This window comes from Sus scrofa, chromosome 4 (genome assembly GCF_000003025.6).
Source record: "Sus scrofa isolate TJ Tabasco breed Duroc chromosome 4, Sscrofa11.1, whole genome shotgun sequence".
Lineage (NCBI taxonomy): Eukaryota > Metazoa > Chordata > Mammalia > Artiodactyla > Suidae > Sus > Sus scrofa.
In genome coordinates this window covers 34,644,455-34,666,523 of record NC_010446.5, presented here as the reverse complement: position 1 = coordinate 34,666,523, position 22,069 = coordinate 34,644,455, and the positions used below count along the sequence as shown (strand labels likewise).

Sequence of the window (22,069 nt, the reverse complement as noted above, 5' to 3'; positions counted from 1 at the left end):
ATGGTCTCCAAAAATCCCTGCAAGTTAAATAAGTGCAAAACCTGGCCAACAACAAAATGTAATTCAATGCAAAATATGTGCAAAGTAAAACTGCAAATCTTGCAAAAATGCAAGATTCCATGAGGTCTAGGAAAAGTAACACTAAGAAATTAATCAAAACATACACACACCACTGACAAATGAAAATTATATACAAAGATCAATTAAAAGTTCATAAAAAATGAAAACAATGCTACAACTGTGCTCTGAAACAATGATTTTAACATTTCAATAAATGTGTAGTGTGGTCCTCAGAACAACTACAAACATTTCTGTAAAAATGACTACAGGACAAAAATAAAAGGAGGCCAGATAAAAATCTGTAGGCCTTGACTGAATTCCGGTTTGAAAAAAAAACAGCTTTTTGAGAAAACTGATAATATTAAGGAACTCTTAATTTTCTAAGGTGACAGTGGTTGTACAAAAGAAGGTCCATATTCTTAGGAGATGCAAGCCCATGTATTTAAAGATAAAAAAGGATCATGATAACTACAACTTCTAAATAGCTTAAAAATCACTCACATATACATGAATATTTTGCAAACTGGGAAAACAATTAGCCAAATTGACAATTACTACAGTTCCCTTGTTGTACACTAGGTTAAGGACCTGGCATTGTCTCTGCAGAAGCTTGGGTCACTGTGCAGGTTCATCCCTGGACCCGGAAATTTCTGCATGCAATGGGTGCAGCCAAAACAAAAAACAAAAATAGTAATTACTGAATCAAGAAGAAAGTGGAAACCAAATAACTCATTGTTTATTCTCTCAATTTTTCTGAAAACCTTCACAATAGAATGTTGGATTGGGGGATCGGGGTAGGGAATCAACCTCATCAAAAATACACACACACACAAACACACAGTCAAACATCACCAATTAAGGAACATCTCCTACATGAAACACAGAGGGAGAAGGAAAAAAGATCAAGTGAAGTTATTAAACGGTGACATCTTTCAATAATGTTACTGGAATAGTACATTTGAAAAAAAAATCCATACAACTTAATTCATTCATTATTGTAGGAATATAGTCCTAAAAACTAATTTTTATTAAAATCCTTTGTTTTGCTTACTTTTGAAGTTCAAATTAATTGAATAAAAATATGTATTTACAGGCCCATAGTAGCTCAGGTAATGAATGTGACTAGTATCCATGAGGATGTGGGTTCGATCCCTAGCCTTCCTCAGTTGCTATAAGCTGTGGTGTAGGTCACAGACACGGCTCATATCTGGTGTTGCTGTGGCTGTGGCATAGGCCAGCAGCTACAGCTCTGATTTGACCACTAGCCTGGGAACTTCCAGAGGCCATGAGTGCAGCCCTAAAAAAAAACAACAACAAAAAAAAGGTACTAATATATATCAAGTACAAGAAATGCAAAGACCACAATGAGTCTGCCTTCAAAGAGGCTCACCTATCAGCTCCCCGGATGTCCCCTACAGACTCAAACTGAAGGAAGGACAGTTTAAAGGGTAGCCCTGCAGGACAATGAGAATGTTTAAGAAACCATTCAAGGATATTATAAAGAACAGTTCATTCAGTAGGCTTTCCTGTCCATCATTTCTAACTGATTACATTTTTCTGGCTATGGCCCCAGCATACGAAAGGCTTCAGGCCAGGAATCAAACCCGTGCCACAGCAGCAACCCAAGCCACTGCAGGGACAATGCTGGATCCTTAACCTGTTGCGCCACAGGAGAACTCCTAACTCGTATTTTTATAAGAATACATTCCGAAAAGATTTATAACATGTGGAAATTAGACACCACCTGTTACAAAAGAAGTGTTTCATAACTACTAACACACAAAAAGCATGTCACTGGAATGTAAGCTCAGGGCATGAATTTTTGCCTCTACGTTCACTGATACAGCCCAAGTATCTGGCCCCAAACAAGCCCTCAATAAATATTTGACTAATAATTATATTAATGAAAGAGAAAGTGAGAGAGAAAGAATGAAAGAAAGAAAGAAGCCTGAAGTTGAATTTTTTTAATGTTCATTGATATTTAAGTTATGGTAAAAATTCCCGTCTGTTTATGAGGAAGAAAACAAGTGCTTAAACCTTATCACAATGGTTTTTACAAGCCTATCTCCCTTAGTGAACTCTAAATACGAAGTGGAAATGATACATTTCTGTCCAAAATGTAAAAAAGCTTTCATCACACACCATTCCTTTAGACATGGTTGTGAAAAAATATTCTGTAAGCTCAAGTCAGAAATTATACCTCACTCAGGGGGTTAAGGACCCAGCGTTTGTTGCAAGCTGTAGCACAGGTTACAGATGTGGCTTGGATTCTGCGTTGCTGTGGCTGTGGCCTAAGCCAGCAGCCGCAGCTCCAACTGGACCTGGCAACTCCCATATGCTGCAGGTGCAGCCCTAAGAATAATAATAATAATAATGATGATGATGATGATGATGGTAAATACTCACATAGAAATATGTAAAATACTAAAATTTATGGAGACACCAAAAGCAAACTATCCAAAACCCAGAGACAAGTACACTGTTATTTTCTTTCATTACTTCTTACTAAACTTTTACCTTTAATATGGTTAAGACCATGAATTGTTTTAGACAGAAAAATGCAGGAAGTTGTCTTGTGGTGCAGCAGATTAAGGATCCGGCATTGTTACTGCATTGCCTTGGGTTGTTGCTGTGGCATATGTTCAATCCCTGGCCCCAGGAACTTCCAAATGCCACAGGCATAGCCAAAAAAAAGACAGAAAGAAAAGGAAAGGAAAGGAAAGGAAAAGGAAAAGGAAAGAAAAATGCAGTCCTTTTTTTTGGGGGGGGGGGGGGGTGCAGCATGAGGAAGTTCCTGAGTCAGGGATTGAAATCTAATGCCACAGACCACAGCACACCACTGATCCTTAAGCCACTGCACCAGGCCAGAGATCAAACCCACACCTCCACAATGGCCTGAGCCACTGCAGTTGGATTCTCAACCCACTGCACCAGCGTGGGAACCCTGAGAAATGCAGTCTTTATTGCAGTGATATTACTGGTCCCTTTACAAGACTTGAAGTCTTTTCCCAGCATCAAAAAGGCATGTGAACTGAACCATCCATCCAAGTTTGTCTGTCCTTATTAACATTAACACCAACAATGTGGCTGCACAGAGATTTAAGAAAGCGATTTGCAGCCATGGAATCAAGTGACTGGACTAAACTAGGATGGAATTCACACCCTTTACTGCCCTGCTTGTTACTCTAAGTCTAAGCTGCTAAATTAAAGTTATAGCCCATATATGACATAGCACAACAGCTTTATTTTATCATGATAATACCAAGCTCATATTGAAGATAAACAAGCATTCCTTCCTACAAGAAAACTATTCCACTGATTTGAAACTCCATGTAGTTATTACTCTGAGCATTCTCTCCTTCACACATGCTGTTCCTTCTACCCAGAAATCTCTTCCAGTCCTCCGGGCCTTATATCACACATCTCTCCCACCAGCTCCTCAGCCTACCTCTCTCTTTAGAATACTGGTCCTCCTTTTAAACACTTCTCCTTCCAGGAAGGGTTCCGTCTTCAAAAGGCTGGGCTATGTGCCTCTGGTGAAGAGTCCTTTACTTCCTCTTTTCTGTATTCATCACACCGCCCTGTGATGGCCTTTTTCCCACAGACTGAGCTCTGTGACCATACACCCAAGACTAGAACCAACATGCAGCAGCAGAAAATCCACAAAATTTGCTCAATTAAAGGATGAAATACTCTTCAATGGTGCACGCACACACATTGTGTGTGCACATATTAACATTTAATTATACACACACACACACCAAGTATGTATCAGAAAAAAAAAGTTATTCCCCATTCCAAAAAGAAAAGAAAAAGCAAAAAAGCTGAGTTAATGCAGAGTCTATCTTTGCCAATTCACTAATCATCCTAGCCCTCAATTTCCTCAGCTGTAAAATCTGAAAACCCTAAAATCCTCCTCAATGTAAAATTTTAAACATCTCAAAAATTGACTTTCTACTCAGCACAGTCAAGCAGACCTTCCGTTTACTATAGTTGAGGGTAATACAATCATTACAGCCTATCACACAGAACAATAACAGGTATCCTGGGAAACAGAAGATAAACTCCCATGGGGCACCTGACAGTAGCAGGACTGCCTAAACAGCCTTCCAAAAGGCAACAGTCTTAACCCACACAAATCAAAGGTGAGCAAATACTCCCAAGCCCAGGAGATAATGATAAGCTGTCTATATGACTTTGCTTCACCACACATTATTTCAAATAAGCTTTGGCTACCCAGAACCTTCTCCAATTCAACTTATATGGGAAGTACAATGCAAAGATAATTGTACTAAATTCTTTCATGTCAAGTTAAATACATGAGTTCTAGCAGTCAAAAATTTTAAAAAATACAGAAGAGTTGGGCTGGCTTTAAAGAGCTCTCCTCCAGCTAAAGTGTTCAGAGTTTAGAATGTCCACTGCTCCTAAATACCCATCAGAATAACTACAAAAGGGTAGAAGAGCAGGAAATAAAAGTCAAATCTTAGAATGGCAAAGGTGACCACCTTATGTTAAATACAACCCATAAAATAGTATCTATAGGCCTAGAGTCACAAGATTCAAGGCTGAAATGAACTTGCAGATATCACCTAACACCCCCTTATCTTACAAATGAGTAAACTGGAGTTCCCGTCGTGGCTCAGTGGTTAACAAATCCAACTAGGAACCATGAGGTTGCGGGTTAGATCCCTGGCCTTGCTCAGTGGGTTAAGGATCCGGCACTGCCATGAGCTGTGGTGTAGGTCGCAGACACGGCTCAGATTCCGTGTTGCTGTGGCTCTGGTGTAGAGCAGCAGCTACAGCTCTGATTAGACCCCTAGCCTGGGAACCTCCATGTGCCACAGGTGTGGCCCTAGAAAAGACCAAAAGACCAAAAAAAAAAAAAAAAAAAAAAAAAAAAAAGGAAAGAAAGAAAGAAAAAGAAAGAAATGAGTAAACTAAGATTCAGTGCAAGGAAATGACTTGCCCAAGATTACATGACCTGATGGGTAGAAGAACCAAGTCTCCTGACTCCAAATCCAGTATCTTTCCAATTCTCAGAGCTCTCTCCCCATAAGGTACAAATTCTTTCAGGTAACACAGAAAATTACAAAACAAACCGTCTAAAAGACAGATAAAAATGTATTAACTTAAAAAGGGACTAACTAAACAGACTAAGCAGGAGTTCCCACCGTGGCGCAGCATAAACGAATCCAAACTAGTAACCATGAGGCTGTGGGTTTCATCCCTGGCCTCGCTCAGTGGGTTAAGGATCCGGCATTGCCACGATCTGTGGTATAGGTTGCAGACACAGCTCGGATCCTGCATTGCTGTGGCTGTGGTGTAGGCCAGCAGCTGCAGCTCCGATTAGACCTGTAGCCTGGGTCTCTCCGTATGCTGCGGGTGTGGCCCTAAAAGACATAAAAAAAAAAAAAAAAAGGGACTAAGTAGATACATCTAAGTTCAGAAACTTATTCTTGAGTATTTCCTCTCTCCTTGGTGTCTTAAATCTGCATTCATTAAAACAGATCACATGAATATTTAGAACTATAAATAATCTTCAAATATTTATTGGCAGTGCACTACATGAAATCTTCATTTTAAACAAAGACAATAACAATGAAAGAGAGAACATGCGGTCTCATTTTTAAGTGTCTCTGTGCTACAAGACCGCTCTCCTGGCAGCATTCAAGGAACTATGCAGTCAATCCCAGTCTGTGCAGAAGGGAATAGAAAGGAGCAGATTCCCCAAATACTCTCTTCAAGTACCCCCTCGACCCTCCTTGCCAACTCCCAATACCCTCTCTTCTAGCACTAAGTCAAAGCATTAGGATAAAGCAACTTGTTTTCCTACACTGACAGGCCATTATCTTCTTGGGTTCTTATCCGTAGGCAGATCTTTCGCAAACACAAAACCAAGGAACAAGAAAACCCCACTGTCTCTATATAAACTGTCCTTAAACAATGCAAGAGTTCTGGGCTATTATTAAAACTCTAATTATCAATATCAAATACAGACATCTATGATGAACCCCTGGTTGCTGACACAACCTTCAATGGCTATAAATGAAAATTCATTAGACTCAAGAGAATGGAAGTGAAGAGGAAGAACCAGTCCCCACACCCTGAAACCTTCTTCAAAGCCCTTGGTAAGCACCAGTTTTAATCATCACATCCTTCTTCCCTCTCATTTACATTTTCTATTAGCACTTATTTCTTTATTTACATGTCTGTCTCCCCATTAAACTGAAAGCTCCATAAAGGCAGAGGCCATCATCTTTGCATCCCAATGTGTATTAACTGAGTTGGAAAACTATTCCCCAAATAAAACAAAAGACTGAAATTTATTTTCCCACTTTGTTCATTTTTTCCATTCATCAACAAAAAAAAATTTTTTTCCTTTTTACGGCCACACCTATGGCATTACGGAAGTTCCCAGCCAGGGGTGGAATCAAAGGTGCAGCTGCAGCCAACAGCACAGCCACAACAACGCCAGATCCGAGCCACATCCGTGACGGCTTGCAGCAATGCTGGATCCTTAACCCACCGACTGGAGGCCAGGGATCGAACCCACATCATCATGGTTCAACCTGCTAAGCCACAACCAGAAACTCCGCATCGACAAAATTTAAGTAAAAGAAACCATGGACAAGGACAGACTCACAGTTCTTTCTTCCTCTGAGCCATTCTACAACACAGAAACCTTTTCCCTACTACCAATTCTAAGAGCACAGAAATTGGAGCAGGGAAAAAACCTAAACAACCTGGTCCAATTCTCTTATTTTACAAATGAGTTACATCCTTTATTCATGGTCACATGGCCAGTTGGTTTCAGATGCACAAAAAACAACTCCCCAACGACTGTTTCCCTTCAATTTATGTTCCAGTACCATCATATCAAAGACTGAAAACTTGTCACTGCCAACTATATATCCCATCAATTCAAAACCATCTAAGAATACCAAGTTTTCTTAAAATCTGTGTCCTCTAATCTATGTTACCTTAGCAGAGAAATTTTTAAAAATGCGTTTGGGGAAAAAGCTCCTTTCCATTGAAAAATAAAATGCTTGCCTGCCATATCCGTAAACAAAGGATGTTGCAGCCATCAGTGACTGCAGCCACTCCCCCAGTGACGGGCCCTGAGGGAAGTCAGGAAGCAAACACAGAATACCTGCCATCTAGCACAGCCACCAGCAAAGGTGCAGAGCTTGAGGAAACTCAGAACGTAAAAAACCCGACGCCACACGGCTGAAGTATGTACCAAAGTAATGCTTTCAGTGAGCCCAGACGCTTGCCATCTTCCCATACACAGAAAAGCACTAAATTCCTTAACTTTGAAATACCTAGTTTTATTAACAGTAATCTCTTTAATTTCTTTTTGTGGCTGTGCCCACATCATGGCAAGTTCCCAGGCCAGGGACTGAACCTGAACCACAGCAGTGACAACGCCGGATCCTTTAACCACTAGGCCGTCAGAGAACTCTTTATCAGTAATCTTTTGTTCCTACTACCTGCCCCTTTTTGCAAAACTCTGATGTAGCCCGCCTTCCCCCTTGGCTTCCTGGTAGCAGTTTTCGCAGGGTTATTTGAGATGCTGCCTCATGGGCTTGAAGACCTAAGAGTGTCCTCCAAATAAAACATAACTCTCTACTTTTAAGATTGTGCATTTTTTTCAGTAGACACCATCTCTAGTACTTTGACAAGGAGGTGGAAGATATTTGGCACAATCAAGATGTTACCATTGGGGGAAGCTGGGTTATGAATACAAGGGACCTCTCTACATTATTTTTGCAACTACTTGTGAGTCTATAATTACTTCAAAGTAAAAGCTTTAAAAAAAAAAGAAAATGGCCCACCCACCTGATGCCGCTCCCTGGGCTTGCTAGTCCATCACTTCGCTCTTTTTCAACTTTCCCAGTGAACCAGAAAAGGTTCTAATACTTCTCAACCCAAGTTCCAGGAAGGGTCAGTGCAGCCACCCAAGGCCTAGCACAATGTTTGAGAAACACACAGACATTTACTGAATAAGGAAACTAATCTTAACCCTGTTAAACTGTGTCTGTGCGGGCAACACAGGGCAAATGTTTACACAGGTCAAACTCAACTACCTCTTTCACTGGTCTTTCATAGTGTGCTACAGGTCTGCCATCACTCCCCCGGACTAAACTGTTATCCTAGGAGCACTGACATCTGCTTTTAAAAAGCTATCCTGGAGTTCCCATCGTGGTCCCGACAAGGAACCACGAGGCTGTGAGTTCAATCCCTGGCCTAGCTCTGAGGGTCAAGCATCTGGTGTTTGCCACAAACTATGGTATAGTTCACAGATATGTCTCAGATGTGGGGTTGCTGTGGCTGTGCACAGCAGCTGCAGCTCCAATTCGACCCCTAGCCTGGGAACTTCCATGTGCCGGGGGTACGGCCCTAAAAAGAAACAAACAAACAAAAAATGCCATTCTCTCAAGTGTCTTATAGTTCTGGAGAGGATGGATGTAATACTTACACACCTTGACTCAAATTTTTTAAATTTCATTTGTAAAAAGTGAAAAGCAAACAAAAATTATTGTAGCCTCGAAGGGCAGGAAAATACACCATTCTCAGACAACCACAGAACTTAGTCTAAGGGGGAAAGGACAGCGGGAGGCAGTGAGGAACTGGTGAGCTTGGGCCTATTCGCTGTCATCAACTTCTTCTAAAATAAAGAAATGTCGGGGAGAGCCTTTTATACAAGGGTCCTCGCACCTTTCGTTCTTGATGGTGGTGGTCCCTTTAGACACTATGAGAAGCACTACTTTAAATCAAAGAACTTCTTAATCAGAAAAAAAACCACGAATTGACTACAATTCCTTTAGGTTATTTCACTGTTACAAAACTTCAACACTACTGCCAGAAAAAATTTCCATGGGGAAAAAAAAACAACAACAAAACTTTAAATACATCACGTTAAAAAAAAAATGCTATTACCTCCAAGAATGTCCTAGAATTTATCAAATTAAAGACTGCATCTTCAGAGTTCCCATCTCAGCGCAGCGGAAATGAATTTGACTAGGAATCATGAGGTTGTGGGTTCAATCCCTGGCCTCACTCAGTGGGTTAAGGATCCTGTGTTGCCGTGGCTGTGGCGTGGGCCAGCAGCTGTGGCTCCGATTCAACCCCTAGCCTGGGAACCTCCATATGCAATGGGTGCAGCCCTAAAAAGAAAAAAAAAAAAAAAAAAAGACTGAATCTTATAATGTCAACTGAAGAATTTCCAAACACTCTCCTGAGGAGTCACGAGGCCCCAGAAAATAAAAGCAAAAAACCAACTGTCCTAGAGTCCCCACCACTTGACAGTTTTGTGAAACCAAAAACATTCTGGATGGTATGGGGTGGCTACTAACCACAGACTGATTCCTATCTCTGGATGCCAGTGTAGCATTTATTTTTCAGTATCCCTCGGCTCTCAGAAGGGAAGGGGCAGAAAGATGAGCAACTGCCAACAAAATCAGCCTCCACGTCATCTCTGACCTGCAGCCCGTGGGCTGCCAAGGTCCCCTACAGAAGACACCCGTTCCTGGTTCTGCAACCCCTCAGCAGAGACAGAAACCTAAGAGGCAGTCAGTAGGAACATGTGGCAGTAATTTGTATTCATCCCTGCTGGCAAATGCAGGAAGCAAAGAAAAAAACGTAGTTCCTATACTTCCCCAAAGAACAACCACAGAAAGAAACCACAGCATCTAAGGACTCCTCCCTCTCTCTGATAATAATCAGAACACCTGATAAGCTGGAAAAAAAGCAATCACTTAAGTAAAATTCCAAGGATCTTCTAGGAGATGAAGACAAGCTTAGATACCACTAGACATATCAGCAAACTAAGAGAATGAATGTGTAAACTAGACGTTAAATCGCCTGACTGGGGGCTCCCTTTAAAGATAGTCTCCCTATGCAAATGAGAGAGCAACTGTTCAAATTCCCTTTGGACAAGAATCACAAGTCACTCCCACAACATAAGGAAACAGATGTTGAACAGCACAAACTGCCCTCCCCTCAAAGCTTTTCGTATGAAACTGTTTCCATCATTTAGACGTCAAAATAACCCTAACATATTGTCTCCGTTTTTTGACTTTCATCCAATTAACTTCTCAATCCTTTGGATTGTGGGATGGAAATCCTGTGAAACTGGATTGTGATGATCATTATACAACTACAGATGTGATAAATTCATTGAGCAATAAGAAAAAAAAGTTAACTTCTCAATCTCAAATGTGGCTTTTTCTTAAAGCTTACAAAACCCATGCTCCTCCACTTTTCACATCATAGCAGCCATCTGTCAGAGGAAAACACTCAGGTGAGCCTCCCCCAGGCCCCTAAGCAAGAGGGTCCCTGTAGCCACTCAGGCAAAGGCCATCTCTGGGGTTTCAGATTGTCTGTGAGGAAAAGCTGGTATTTGAGTTCACAGAAAGAGCTCTAACACCTTGCCATCTGAATTCTGGAACAGCAGATTTATGCTGGAGCAGAGCCAATTACTTGAAATGGTAGGTTCTTACCACTTTCTCTTCTGTGCTACAAAAATGGGGCCCACTTGATGAGAAAGAAAATAAAAATCTGTTGATTCATTCAATTCACAGTGCTTCCTAGACTGGACACTGTGATAATCTTTATAACCAACAATCTAGAATACCACTATTGTTAAAGAAACTCCAAAATAAAACCATATATATATATCAATATTTAAATCAATACAAAAATTTGCCATCAAGAAAAATGAAGGCTTTCCCGTGGCGCAGAGGATTACGGATCCAGCATTGTCACTGCAGCAGCTTGAGTCCCTGCTATGGTTCAGGCTTGACACTAGCTGGGGGACTTCCACCTGCTGCAAGTGTGGCCAATAAAATAAAATGAAAGAAAAGTTTAAATTAAAAAAAAAAGAGTGATATCATATGGTATTTGTCTTTGTCTTTCTTGGGCTTATCAGACACGACTTAGAATAGATTTACAAGGAGATCCTGCTGAATAGCATTGAGAACTTTGTCTAGATACTCATGATGCAACAGAACAAAGGGTGGGGGGAAAAAATGTAATTGTAATGTATACATGTAAGGATAACCTGACCCCCTTGCTGTACAGTGGGAAAATTTTAAAAATTATTTAAATAAATAAATAAAAGAAAAAGAAAAACATAAATTTTTTAAATTTGGGGTAGCTTATTCCCTATGAAAAATAATGCAACATGTTAGAATCAAGAAAAATTTCAAATACATAAAATTATACCCAGCACGATCACAACTGTATTTTCTTTTAATCCACGGACAGGAAAAAAAAGGACCAGAAAGTCACCAAAATATTACCAGTGACAGTACTCTTCCTACCTAGACTTTTTAAAAAATTTTTATTATAGTTGATTTACAACGTTTTGTCAACTTCTGGCATACAACAAAGTAACCCAGTTACACATATATATATATTTTTTTTTCCACATTATCCTCCATCACAAGTGGTTAGAAAGAGTTCCCTGTGCTGTAAAGCAGAATCTCACGGCTTATGCACTCCAAATGCCATAGTTTGCATCTACTAAGCCCTCAACTTTTTAAATTGATCTTCTTTGTTTTCCAAATCTTCTCTAAGATTGTTTTTTAGAACAAGGAATTTTTTTAAAAAATAAAGACAAGGAAAGGCCAGAAGCTGAAAACAACCCAAACTTCCATCAGCTAGAAAACAGATTAAAAAACTGGAATAACCAAACCATGAAATACTACCACCACAAATACAAAAGAAGAAAAACTGCTACTTGTGCTAAGGAAAAGATACCTGATAGATCATTCCACTTCCATGAAATTCCAAGGAAAAATTACAGCGAGAGAAAGAATGGTTGTTTTCAGAAATGGGTGGTAGGGGTAGGGACTGAGAATGCAAAGGGGACCAGGGAAACGGGGGGTGGGGGGGACCACGACGGGAACTCCAAAATGTTCTTATCTTGATTGCAGTGGTAGCTGCACAACTGTATACATCTGTGAAAATTCATCAAACTATACACTTTTAAAAAATGGGCAGTGGAGTTCCTATCTTGGCACAGTGGTTAACAAATCCGACTAGGAACCATGAAGTTGCAGGTTCGGTCCCTGGCCTTGTTCAGTGGGTTGAGGATCCGGCGTTGCCATGAGCTATGGTGTAGTTTGCAGATGCGGCTCGGATCCCGTGTTGCTGTGGCTCTGGCATAGGCGGGTGGCTACAGCTCTGATTAGACTCCTAGCCTGGGAACCTCCATGTACCGAGGGAGCGACCCTAGAAAAGACAAAAAAAAGAAAGAAAAAAAAAAGGGTACATTTTATTATATTTACATATATTTTATTATATGTAAATTATACTGTTACTAATAATTTTATTTTTTATTAAAGTATAATTGATTTACAATGCTGTGCCAATTTCCACTGTACTGCAAAGTGACCCAGTCATATATACATATATGTTCCCTTTCTTATATTATTTTCCATCATGACCTATCCCAGGAGATTGGGTATAGTTTCCTATGCTACACGGTAGGACCTTGTTGTTTATTCATTCTAAGTGTAACAGTTTGCACCACCCAACTCCAAACTCCCAGTCCATTCTACATCCTTCCCCTTGGCAATCACAAATCTGTTCTCCATGTCATTGAGTTTTTCTTTTCTGCAATAGGTTCATTTGTGCCCTATTTTAGATTCCACATATAAGTGATATCATATGGTATTTGTCTTTCTCTTTCTGACTTACTTCACTTAGTATGAGAATCTCTAGTTGCATCCATGTTGCTGCAAATAGCATTATTTCATTCTTTTTTATGGCTGAGTAGTATTCCAACGTTACAGAATAAAGTTGAGGAGTTCCCGTCGTGGCGCAGTGGTTAACGAATCCGACTAGGAACCATGAGGTTGCGGGTTCGGTCCCTGCCCTTGCACAGGGGGTTAACGATCCGGCGTTGCCGTGAGCTGTGGTGTAGGTTGCAGACGTGGCTCGGATCCCGCGTTGCTGTGGCTCTGGCATAGGCTGGTGGCTACAGCTCCGATTCAACCCCTAGCCTGGAAACCTCCATATGCTGCGGGAGCGGCCCAAGAAATAGCTAAAAAGACAAAAAATAAATAAATAAATAAACCTGTGGCAACTTGAATCCACATTAAAAAAAAATAAAAAAAAATAAAGTTGAAAACATTTTAAAAATGAATGGTACCAGTGGAAACTGAACAAATAACATTACTTTTGCCATTTAGGTAAAGCAAATTTTATCTTTATTTACATGTGAAATAACATTAATTTAATAACATTAATTTTTTAATAACATTAATTTTTAATGTTTTACTCAATATCCTGATAAAACTGAGAATGTCACAAAGCAGTTACCTAAGAATTTACCATATTTCTCATTTTGAAGGGGTGTATTGTCACTACAGTGATGTATTAAGAAAAAAATATTAAGAAAATGATATATTAAGAAAAAAATCTAAAAGATCTATTAAGAAAAATAAGAAAATAATATAAAATGTGAATAATTTCTAATAGCCAAATTCATTTTACTAGCAGTCTTACTTCTATATATTAACTTAGAAGGAATTTTGACATGACTTATTTCTCAATGTGCCCCACAGACAGTCACTTAATTTCAAGAATCCCATCCTACTATCATTAATAACTCGTACAAGTAACTTACTAATAAAAAGCCATCACACTAGATGTTAAGAAGTGACAGTATTGGTCGACCTGGAAAGAACCTGAAGATTTCCAGTGTGGTACTGCCTGTCCTTCTAAGACTATCATCCAAAGAAAATTTCTCTTATTCTTAAGAATGTCAAATTTTGTAACATGTTAACACTCAATCAGTTTTATTATGTAAAATTCCAAAACTGTCAATCATCAAAAATAAGCATTTCCAAGACAGGAACATCTGAACAGATTAAACTTTTGAGATTAAGGCGACTTTTTAAACATTTTCATCACTGAGATACATAATAATCAATTAAATAATCTGAGGAAAAGGAATAAATAAGGAAGAGGCTTGAAATCAGACTGGCCATGAATAAATGACTATTGTATATAGATATTCATTACACTATCCTCTCTACTTTTGTATACGCTTGAAATTCTCCATAATACAAAGCTTTAAAATAATCTTCAAAGTAAAACTTAAAAATCAATTATAAAAACAAATCAAGAGTCCATAATTACAGTGAGCCAGGGGGCAGGCCTTTGTCATTTGCTCAGAATTCCAAGGTATCAAAATGACAAAAACACAGACTATAAATGGAGTTTGTTTTCTTAACCAGAAGTATAGTCATCCCTCTATCTGTCTCAGTGGGACATTGATTCCAGGAGTGTGTGTCGTCGCCCCGCCCCCGCAAGGAGACCTAAGTCCAAGGTCTTAAATCCCTTAGTAAAATAATTAGCACAATGATAGTTGGCACTCAGTATCTGTGGAGGTGAGACCCATGGTTACCAAAGACCAAGTGAATGTACAATAAAAACGGGGCAAAAAGACAGGAGTACATTCTCCCATAACATAAAATTACTCCCCTCGATACACCTGATCTATTTAAGGGTAATCTGATGGTCTTAAGTGATTAAACTTTCCTTTAGAGACTCTTTCCTAAATAACCTAATTGTTAGGGAAAAAATCCTGACCTTTCTAAAGGTCATCCCATTATTCCTAGTTTGTACTCCTGTGTACTCCTCAACCTACAATTTAGTCACTGATTTCTTAATTTTTAAAACTGACCTGCCCTTGTTCATTCTGATTTTCAAATTTTTGTTTGGCTACTTCATATCCTGCCTATAATCTTATTTCCTTAATCAACTTCACTTAATCATTTCCGTGAAGCTTGCCTGTATTTCCCCAGCAAAGTCACTCTAGCATTATTGTTTCTAGGTAACAATCTCAATAATCAAATAGATGTCTCACTGGGTTGGTGATGTGATGCTCTGTCCCACCCTAACACTTGTGTTTTGGGTGTAGCACAATGACATTTTAGGCAGCATTCAACTATCACAACCTCTACCCATCACAACCTTTGTTCAGCTCTAATCCCTGGCATTTTTTCTGGCTCCTACTGAAAAAGTGAGGCTATGCCTGAGTCTTTAAAACCCAACAGTTCCTAATAAAAATACGGAGCACTTACTAAATGCCATGCCTTGTGCAAAAAAGCAGGTTCCATGCCAGCAAAGTCCAAGAGAATTCCCAGCGACCATGGTCTTTTCTGCGTCTGCACTGTCCACTAGCTACACGTGGGCAGAGAGCACTTGAAACAGGGCTACTGTTAAATGGAACTGACTTGTTAATTTTATTTCATTTTAATTAATTTCAATTTAAATAAGTCATGTTTTAAGACTAACTTATACTGTCTGAGGAGTTCCCGTCATGCGTGGCGCAGTGGTTAACGAATCCAACTAGGAACCATGAGGTTGAGGGTTCGATCCCTGGCCTCGCTCAGTGGGGTAAGGATCCTGCATTACTGTGGCTGTGGCATAGGCCAGCAGCTATAGCTCCGTTTAGACCCCTATCCTGGGAACCTCCATATGCCGAGGGTTCGGCCCTAAAAAGCAAGAAGCAAACAAAAGACTAACTTATACTGCTTGAATTTTTCTTCATAAATTTTCATTCACTTTTACATCTATATACATTCAAGATAATCAAGGATAGAGTTTCTCAATCTCAGCACAACTGACATTTCGGACAGGTTCAGTTTATTGTGGAAGGATCTCCTGTGCACTGTAGAATGTTTAGTAGGATCTCTGGCCTCTACCTACTCACTGGAGGCCAGTAGCAATGCCCCAACTGAGACGATTAAAAAAAAAAGAAAAAAAAAAAAGTGTCTCCAAACACAGCCAAATAGCCCCTGTGGGGGCAAAAATTGCACACGGTTGAGAACCACTGATCGAAAGAGTGTGTGGATTCTGCACTCAATGCTAAGGATATTCTAGGGCAATTTCTTTGACTTCCTACTTTTCTCTTTGGAAACCAGACAACACATAGAGCAGAAAAAGTAACCACCTCTTTACACTCTCTTCTATCACAGAACCTATATTACAATACTGTGTTCTCCCACCCACTAGCTTAACAGTTCTTCCCCAACCACAAGGTGGTTACTATGCCTGACTTAGATACTGAGGTGTGTAGGGGGTAGGGAGTAGTAGAGACGGGAATAAGGTTCTAAGTGGTTAAATGACTGGCCTGCCATAACAGAGTTAAAAAGTATGGCTAAGACAAACTCAGGTTTAGGAATTCCAAATTTCAAACTCCTGTCTAAACTATCCTACTAGGTAGCCTTACTTACTGGGCACCTAAAGGGGGAGCTCCTTAGAGAAAGACCCTTTTGATGTGATAATCCCAGCCAAGACTGTTTACGATCACACATGCAAAAAAGCAAAGCTCAAAGGAAAATTCCACATCTAGACCAGCAATGAGAACTGCAGCCAACCTGCATCCCCAGGATTGATTCGGGACAGGGAAAAGTCAAAGGGACATACTCGCATCACCTTAAAAAGCCTCTCCTAACCTAGACACTAGGAAGGGGTAAGAGGGTTCACTCCCAACAAAAGGGTTAAGAGGGTCCACCCCCCTAAATCAAGAAGGAGCCCAGGAAGGAGGAAGGAGTTGAGAGGAAGGGGAAGTTGAAAACTCTCAGACAAGTGGCTGCTCTAAGGTTAGGATGCCTCAGAAAGCAGAAATATCCTGGAAGGCAGGTCATGTGGATATGGAAGAGTGGAAAGGGCCCCGAGCTTTAAAAATGAGAAGACCCATCTGTCAGTACCCTGCATAAACTCCCAAACTTGGCCTGCTTCTCCAGCACGTTAATGAAAAGACTGGTCTATGTGACTTCTTTGGCACTTTCCAGGGCTCGGTGAGCTGGCACTCCCAGCTCTCCTCTCAATCTCAACATGCAGAACCATGTGCTTGGTATGGCTTTTGCTATTTCTCTGAGACAGTGTTTTAAGCAAAAACACAATACTAACTCAAGAAATTCACCAGAAAGAAATCAAAATGTCTCAAGAATATCAGAGCACTAAAAGGTTTCAACTCCACAAAATTTGCCAAGAGGGCCCGCACTCTGGACCAGGGACCCTGTAATCACTCTGGAAAGCCACAACCAACATCCCATGCTCTCTGAATTCCCTTCCTCTGCCCTAGCCATTTACACCTATATTCACCTACCAAATTATTTCATCTCCCAGGGCCAATAATTTAAAATTTTAACCTAATACACAAAGACTATCACAAAAACAGCAAGTATAAAAACAGAAAAAAAAAATCAGATATAACTGGGTTTTTTTTTAATGCTGAGTCCATTTTAGAAGTTTAAGATATCGCAGTATTACACTAAACAAAACATGACTTTTAACAGGATGTGGCTGTTTTAAAAAGAAAATGTATTTGTAAAAGAAAATACACAAATTTGTTTTGAGTCCCCTAAAGTTTTCTTCAACTGAGCAATTTATTGCATTACCATGTTGCCTGTCCAATCTTACTGCTTTTCCAGTGAAGACTAAAGTCTACCTAATTATAGCCTTTTTCATCCAAAACAATCATTTATCATTTCATTTGTGACTATCATAGATACATTTTGCAGATTAAAAAAAAAAATCAAGCCATAGAAATATGCACTCTTTCCTATTATCAAAACTTACTAACACTTGGTAGATTTTTATATGAAGACAAAAATATTCTGGGTTTATTCTAGTAAGTTAAAAGGTTCCAGAAAACCAAGCTCTTCTGGAAAGAGATTTCACTCAAAGCAATGCAGCAATAGGTTGATCTTATTACTCTGCAACTAGATATGCAAACTCGATTTTTCTTTTGAAGGGGAGACACAGAACAGCTCCATCAAGTCAACCACTTTCAAACTGAGGGAGCATGACTATCTCAAATGCTGCCTTCATAAATCTCAACAGACCAGACATTTTTACTGCTTCTAGATACAATTATAGGTTCCTAAGATTTTCTTTCCTATTTTTTCAAATATCTGCCACCTCTGATGCCATGATCTCATCAAATCCATCTGTCTTTTCTTAACTTCATTAAATGAAAACTGAAGACAACCCAAATATGCTTAATATCGAATATTGACCCTACAGGAAATCAAAAACAAAGCTGATTGTTTACACCAGAAATTTAAAAAAAAGATAAGGTAGCTTTAAAAAGATACATGTTAATTTCTGAGACTAGCTGAAACAAAAGGAGTGCTCAAAAATTATTCAAAGTGCCCAACACAACTGCAAAATACGTTTAGGCATGCATAGTCAATTGAGTAAGCTAGTCAGGATTCCTGGTATATAAAGTTAGAACTAATATAGAAAACATGCCCTACTTCTCTCTTGGTTCAAATTTTCTGAGGTACAAGACAAGGTGCACCACAAGCACTATCAACTTGGTTCTATGAATGACAGTACAGCTATCCTGACTACAAGCCTGGTTCTAAAATTTACAAAAAAAAAAAAAAAAAACTTATGAGAAAGTCTTAACAAAAGATCCGTAATGAAATAAAACTGGAGTAAGGACTGAATTACAAAATCTTAAAATAAATGACTTAGAACTCATCCCAGTATTTAAAGGAACTACGTGACAACTCCAAATGGTTAATATTTTCAGAAAGTATTCCAAAAGTTTCACAAACATGTTAAATACAATATGGCTACAGCAAAGATTAGACAAATCCGAACCCAATGCCAGAAGCCTCCAGCTTCTCGGATCGAAAAGCTGTTCGCCCCACTCCCAGACCGAGGCCAATATCTTAGCAGCAAGTTAGGCCTCTTCCTCCCTCCGGGAAGCGCATGACAAACAGGGCGTCATGCAATTTATGTCACCGGTCACTTAACAAAAATATCTAACTTCTAAACTTGAGCCGAGATGGCCTTCTAAACTCAAAAGGAATAGAGAGCAGCGAAAGTGTTGGGAGAGAAGGAGGCTTAAAATGTCCCACTCTCTAACCCTGTAAATACTTAGCCCATCATTAGATCTGAGTCCTGGATTCTAAGACTGGCTTTAATGGAGTCTTCCCTCAACCTCCTCGGAGGCTGTTTTGCAACAGTGAAGGAACTTTTCCTGCTTTATCTCAGTTCCCTGAGAGCATGCGGCCCTGCAATTCAATATCCTAAACTGGCACTGAACGGTGGAGGAGGGAAGGGGAGGAATCCAGGGCCAAAACAGCCTTCTTATGAAAGACAAAAAAAAAAAAAAAAAAAAATCATAAATCCTCCTCCGCCCAGAGCAAAACCCATCCCAGAAATTTACAGCATGTTAAGAAAAGCAGCAGTGCGAACTGCAAACGCAAGAGTTTTCCTTTGACTCTACGCACGGTTTTCAGCTGTCAAATTACAACTCAGGAAAACACTATCATTAGAATAAAAAAGGAAACAAAAAAGCTCGCAACATAGGGGCCGGGAGCAGGAGCTGCCAGCATCATTTCGGGAGAAGCAGAGCAAAGGGAACCCAATCCACTTCCCCACCTCCGCCTAAATTTATCCCCTCCCGGGACAGGCAAACCTCACTGCAGGGACTCAAATTTAATAATAATAACAATAATCATGGCGCTTCCTCCCTCCCCCCAACCGCGATCTGCCGGGAATCAGCTTCTCCCCACCCACCCCCCTCCCCCGGGATCTCCAGGCCCGGATGGTCCAGAACACCCCACCGGACACGGCTCCCCGGGGCCCGGGCGAGCCCAGCCTACCCCGGGGCCCCACGCCCGGCTTCTCCTCTTCCCTCTCTTTTTACCTCCACCATCCCCCATCCGCATTGTCTGTCTCAATTCAACTTTGACTAATATGGATTCCTCGGGCCTGGGCCGGGCGGTAATTACATGCCCCCCCCCCCACACACACACACACCGGGAGCCGGACCCCCCCTCCCATCTCCACCGAGTTCAACGCGGCTCCTCCGTGGAGGGGGGGCGGGGGTGTAGGAAGGAGGGTGCAGTGCGCTTTCCCGTCCACACCACGCTCCCCACCGCCCCCGCGGCCCCGGGGCCCCAGGACCAGAAGTTTACCCCGGAGGGGCCTAGCCGGGGGCAGTGAGGACCCCCGTTCCCCCGCCGGCCGGTCGGCGCGTAAACACCGGCGCCCGCCCCGGCGCGGCCCCGTGGGGGAGGGGAGGGCGGGGAGGCGCCCCTCCCCCCGCCCGCCCGCCCGCCCGCTGGCCCTATTACCTGTCATTGAGCTGGTCCTCGGTGCCCGGCAGCGGGTGAACCACGAAATGGATGGACGTCATGGTGCTTCCTTCTCGTCCTCCTCCGGAGGACTGCCCCCTCCCGCTATGCACCCCCCGGATCCCTTCCCCTCCCCAAAACCCACAGCCGCCGCCGCCGCCACCTCCCAGTCCCCAAAAGGAGAGAAGCAAATGCGCAGGGGCCGCTGCCGCCTCCCTGCCGAGCGTGTGTCCGCGGCGCGGCGGTCCGGGCAGGAGGGCGGATCAACACGCCACCGGCTCCCCCGGCGACAGCGCGCAAGAGTGCGAGGCCGGGACCCGGGGCGCGCCGCCGCCAGCGGCAGCCGGGCGTCGGGAGAAGGGCCGACTGGGGAGGGAGGAGCGAGGCGGGCTGCGGGCTGCGGGGCTGGTGTGGTCCCGGCGGCGGACGGGGTCCGGAATAAGGAGGTGGGGAGGGAGATGAGCCCGCACCGCGCGTCACTGGCAAGAAGCCGCCGCCGCCGCCGCCAGCACCGCCGCCGCCATCTTCACTTCTGCCCCAGTTTCTCCGTCTCGCAGGCTCCGCTCCCGAGCCGCGGGGGAGGGGCGAACGGGAGGAGGAGGAGGAGGGAGGAGACCGGCGGGCGGGGGCACGGCTGCGAGGGGGCGGGGCTCCGGGAAACGGGCGGTAAGGCCCTTTCGATTGGGCGGCTCAACGTTGTCGGGCCACGACGCTGTAAGGCGCGTGCGGATTGGTCCGTTCTGATCCCGAGCCCAGCCCCCTGGGGGTGGGATATCTCCGGAGTGAGTGTTCCGGAGAGCACGTGTTAAGGGAAGAGGAGGCGGAGGGGTGAGCCGGTCGGGGTGGGGAGAACTGGAGGGAGGCTAAGTGTGTATCCCCCGGGGGAAGGGGGGGCTGGGAAAGAAGAGGGGGTTCTTCGTTCTCTCGCTCTTATTACCCTCGGGGAGGCCCTAATTATTTTGCGGACCCTTAGGGGGTTTTTGTTGTTTCTCGTCCTTGATCCGCAGCTATATTTAAAGTGGAAATGTAAAATTAGTCAAGGGGCAAGAAATACACAGCCTTTTACTGTAGAAGTAAGGTAGTTATGTAAGAACCTTTCCAGAAGGTCCAATAGTAGGATCCTAGAGCTGACTTTGCAGCTACTACGTTTATCACTCTGATCTCCCCAATTTCCCCAACACCAGCACCATCATATACCCGCACGAAGACAAATGTGGAAATTTCCACCCATTTCCTGCTTTGAATGATTCACGATTTTTTTTTTTTTACTACTTTTAAATGAAAGATGATATATCTCTTCTACAAAGATGTTTCGTTCTTCAGTTTACTGTCAGTGGGATCATAACTGCTAAATCTATCTGCTTTTTTCTAGGGAACCAGTTCATAGCTTTCTTCTCAAAGGCTTCTACAGCTGCTTCAGAAAATCAAGTACCTCTTTCAAGACAAAAAAAAAAGTGAAGGAGACCCCATCATGGTGCAGCAGAAACGAGTCCGATTAGGAACCATGAGGTTGCAAGTTCGATTCCTGGCTTCGCTCAGTGGGTTAAGAATCCCACATTGCTTAGAGCTGTGGTGTAGTTTGCAGATGCAGCTTGGATCCCACCTTGCTGTGGCATAGGCAGCAGCTGTAGCTCCAATTAGACCCCTTGCCTGGGAACCTCCATATGCCCCGGGTGGAGCCTTAAAAAAAAAAAAAAAAGAAAACATGAAGCCTCTTCTCCAGTATGTTTGGATATTCATTAAACCAGGGTTCCTATGAAACATTTTTAATATTAACTACCACTCTTCTGCTAATGCATTACAGACATAGACACACACACTCTTTTGCTTAGGAAGTTCTTTTGAACAAAATACATGAAAATTTATTTATAATTAAGATAGCGTAAATA

General features: G+C 42.0%; 2 protein-coding genes across 11 annotated transcripts in view; one reads left to right on the top strand and one right to left on the bottom strand.

Annotated features, from left to right (window-relative positions):
• Positions 1-20,730, bottom strand: part of UBR5 (ubiquitin protein ligase E3 component n-recognin 5) — a 148,717-nt gene extending 127,987 nt beyond the window's left edge. For 7 of the 10 annotated variants that reach the window (XM_021089030.1, XM_021089032.1, XM_021089038.1 and 4 more), the window contains exon 1: positions 20,181-20,406. In XM_021089030.1, coding sequence (XP_020944689.1) covers positions 20,181-20,242 — 62 coding nt within the window. In that variant the 5' untranslated portion in view covers positions 20,243-20,406. Of the gene's footprint in view, positions 1-20,180 lie in introns of all 10 variants that reach the window. The other 3 variants (XM_021089033.1, XM_021089034.1, XM_021089039.1) reach the window with 2 other exon arrangements.
• LOC110260477 (splicing factor, arginine/serine-rich 19-like) lies at positions 20,288-21,710 on the top strand. Its single transcript, XM_021090802.1, has 2 exons — positions 20,288-21,008; positions 21,553-21,710. Exon 1 carries the CDS (start codon positions 20,288-20,290, stop codon positions 20,987-20,989), a length of 702 nt encoding a protein of 233 aa, XP_020946461.1. The 3' UTR covers positions 20,990-21,008; positions 21,553-21,710.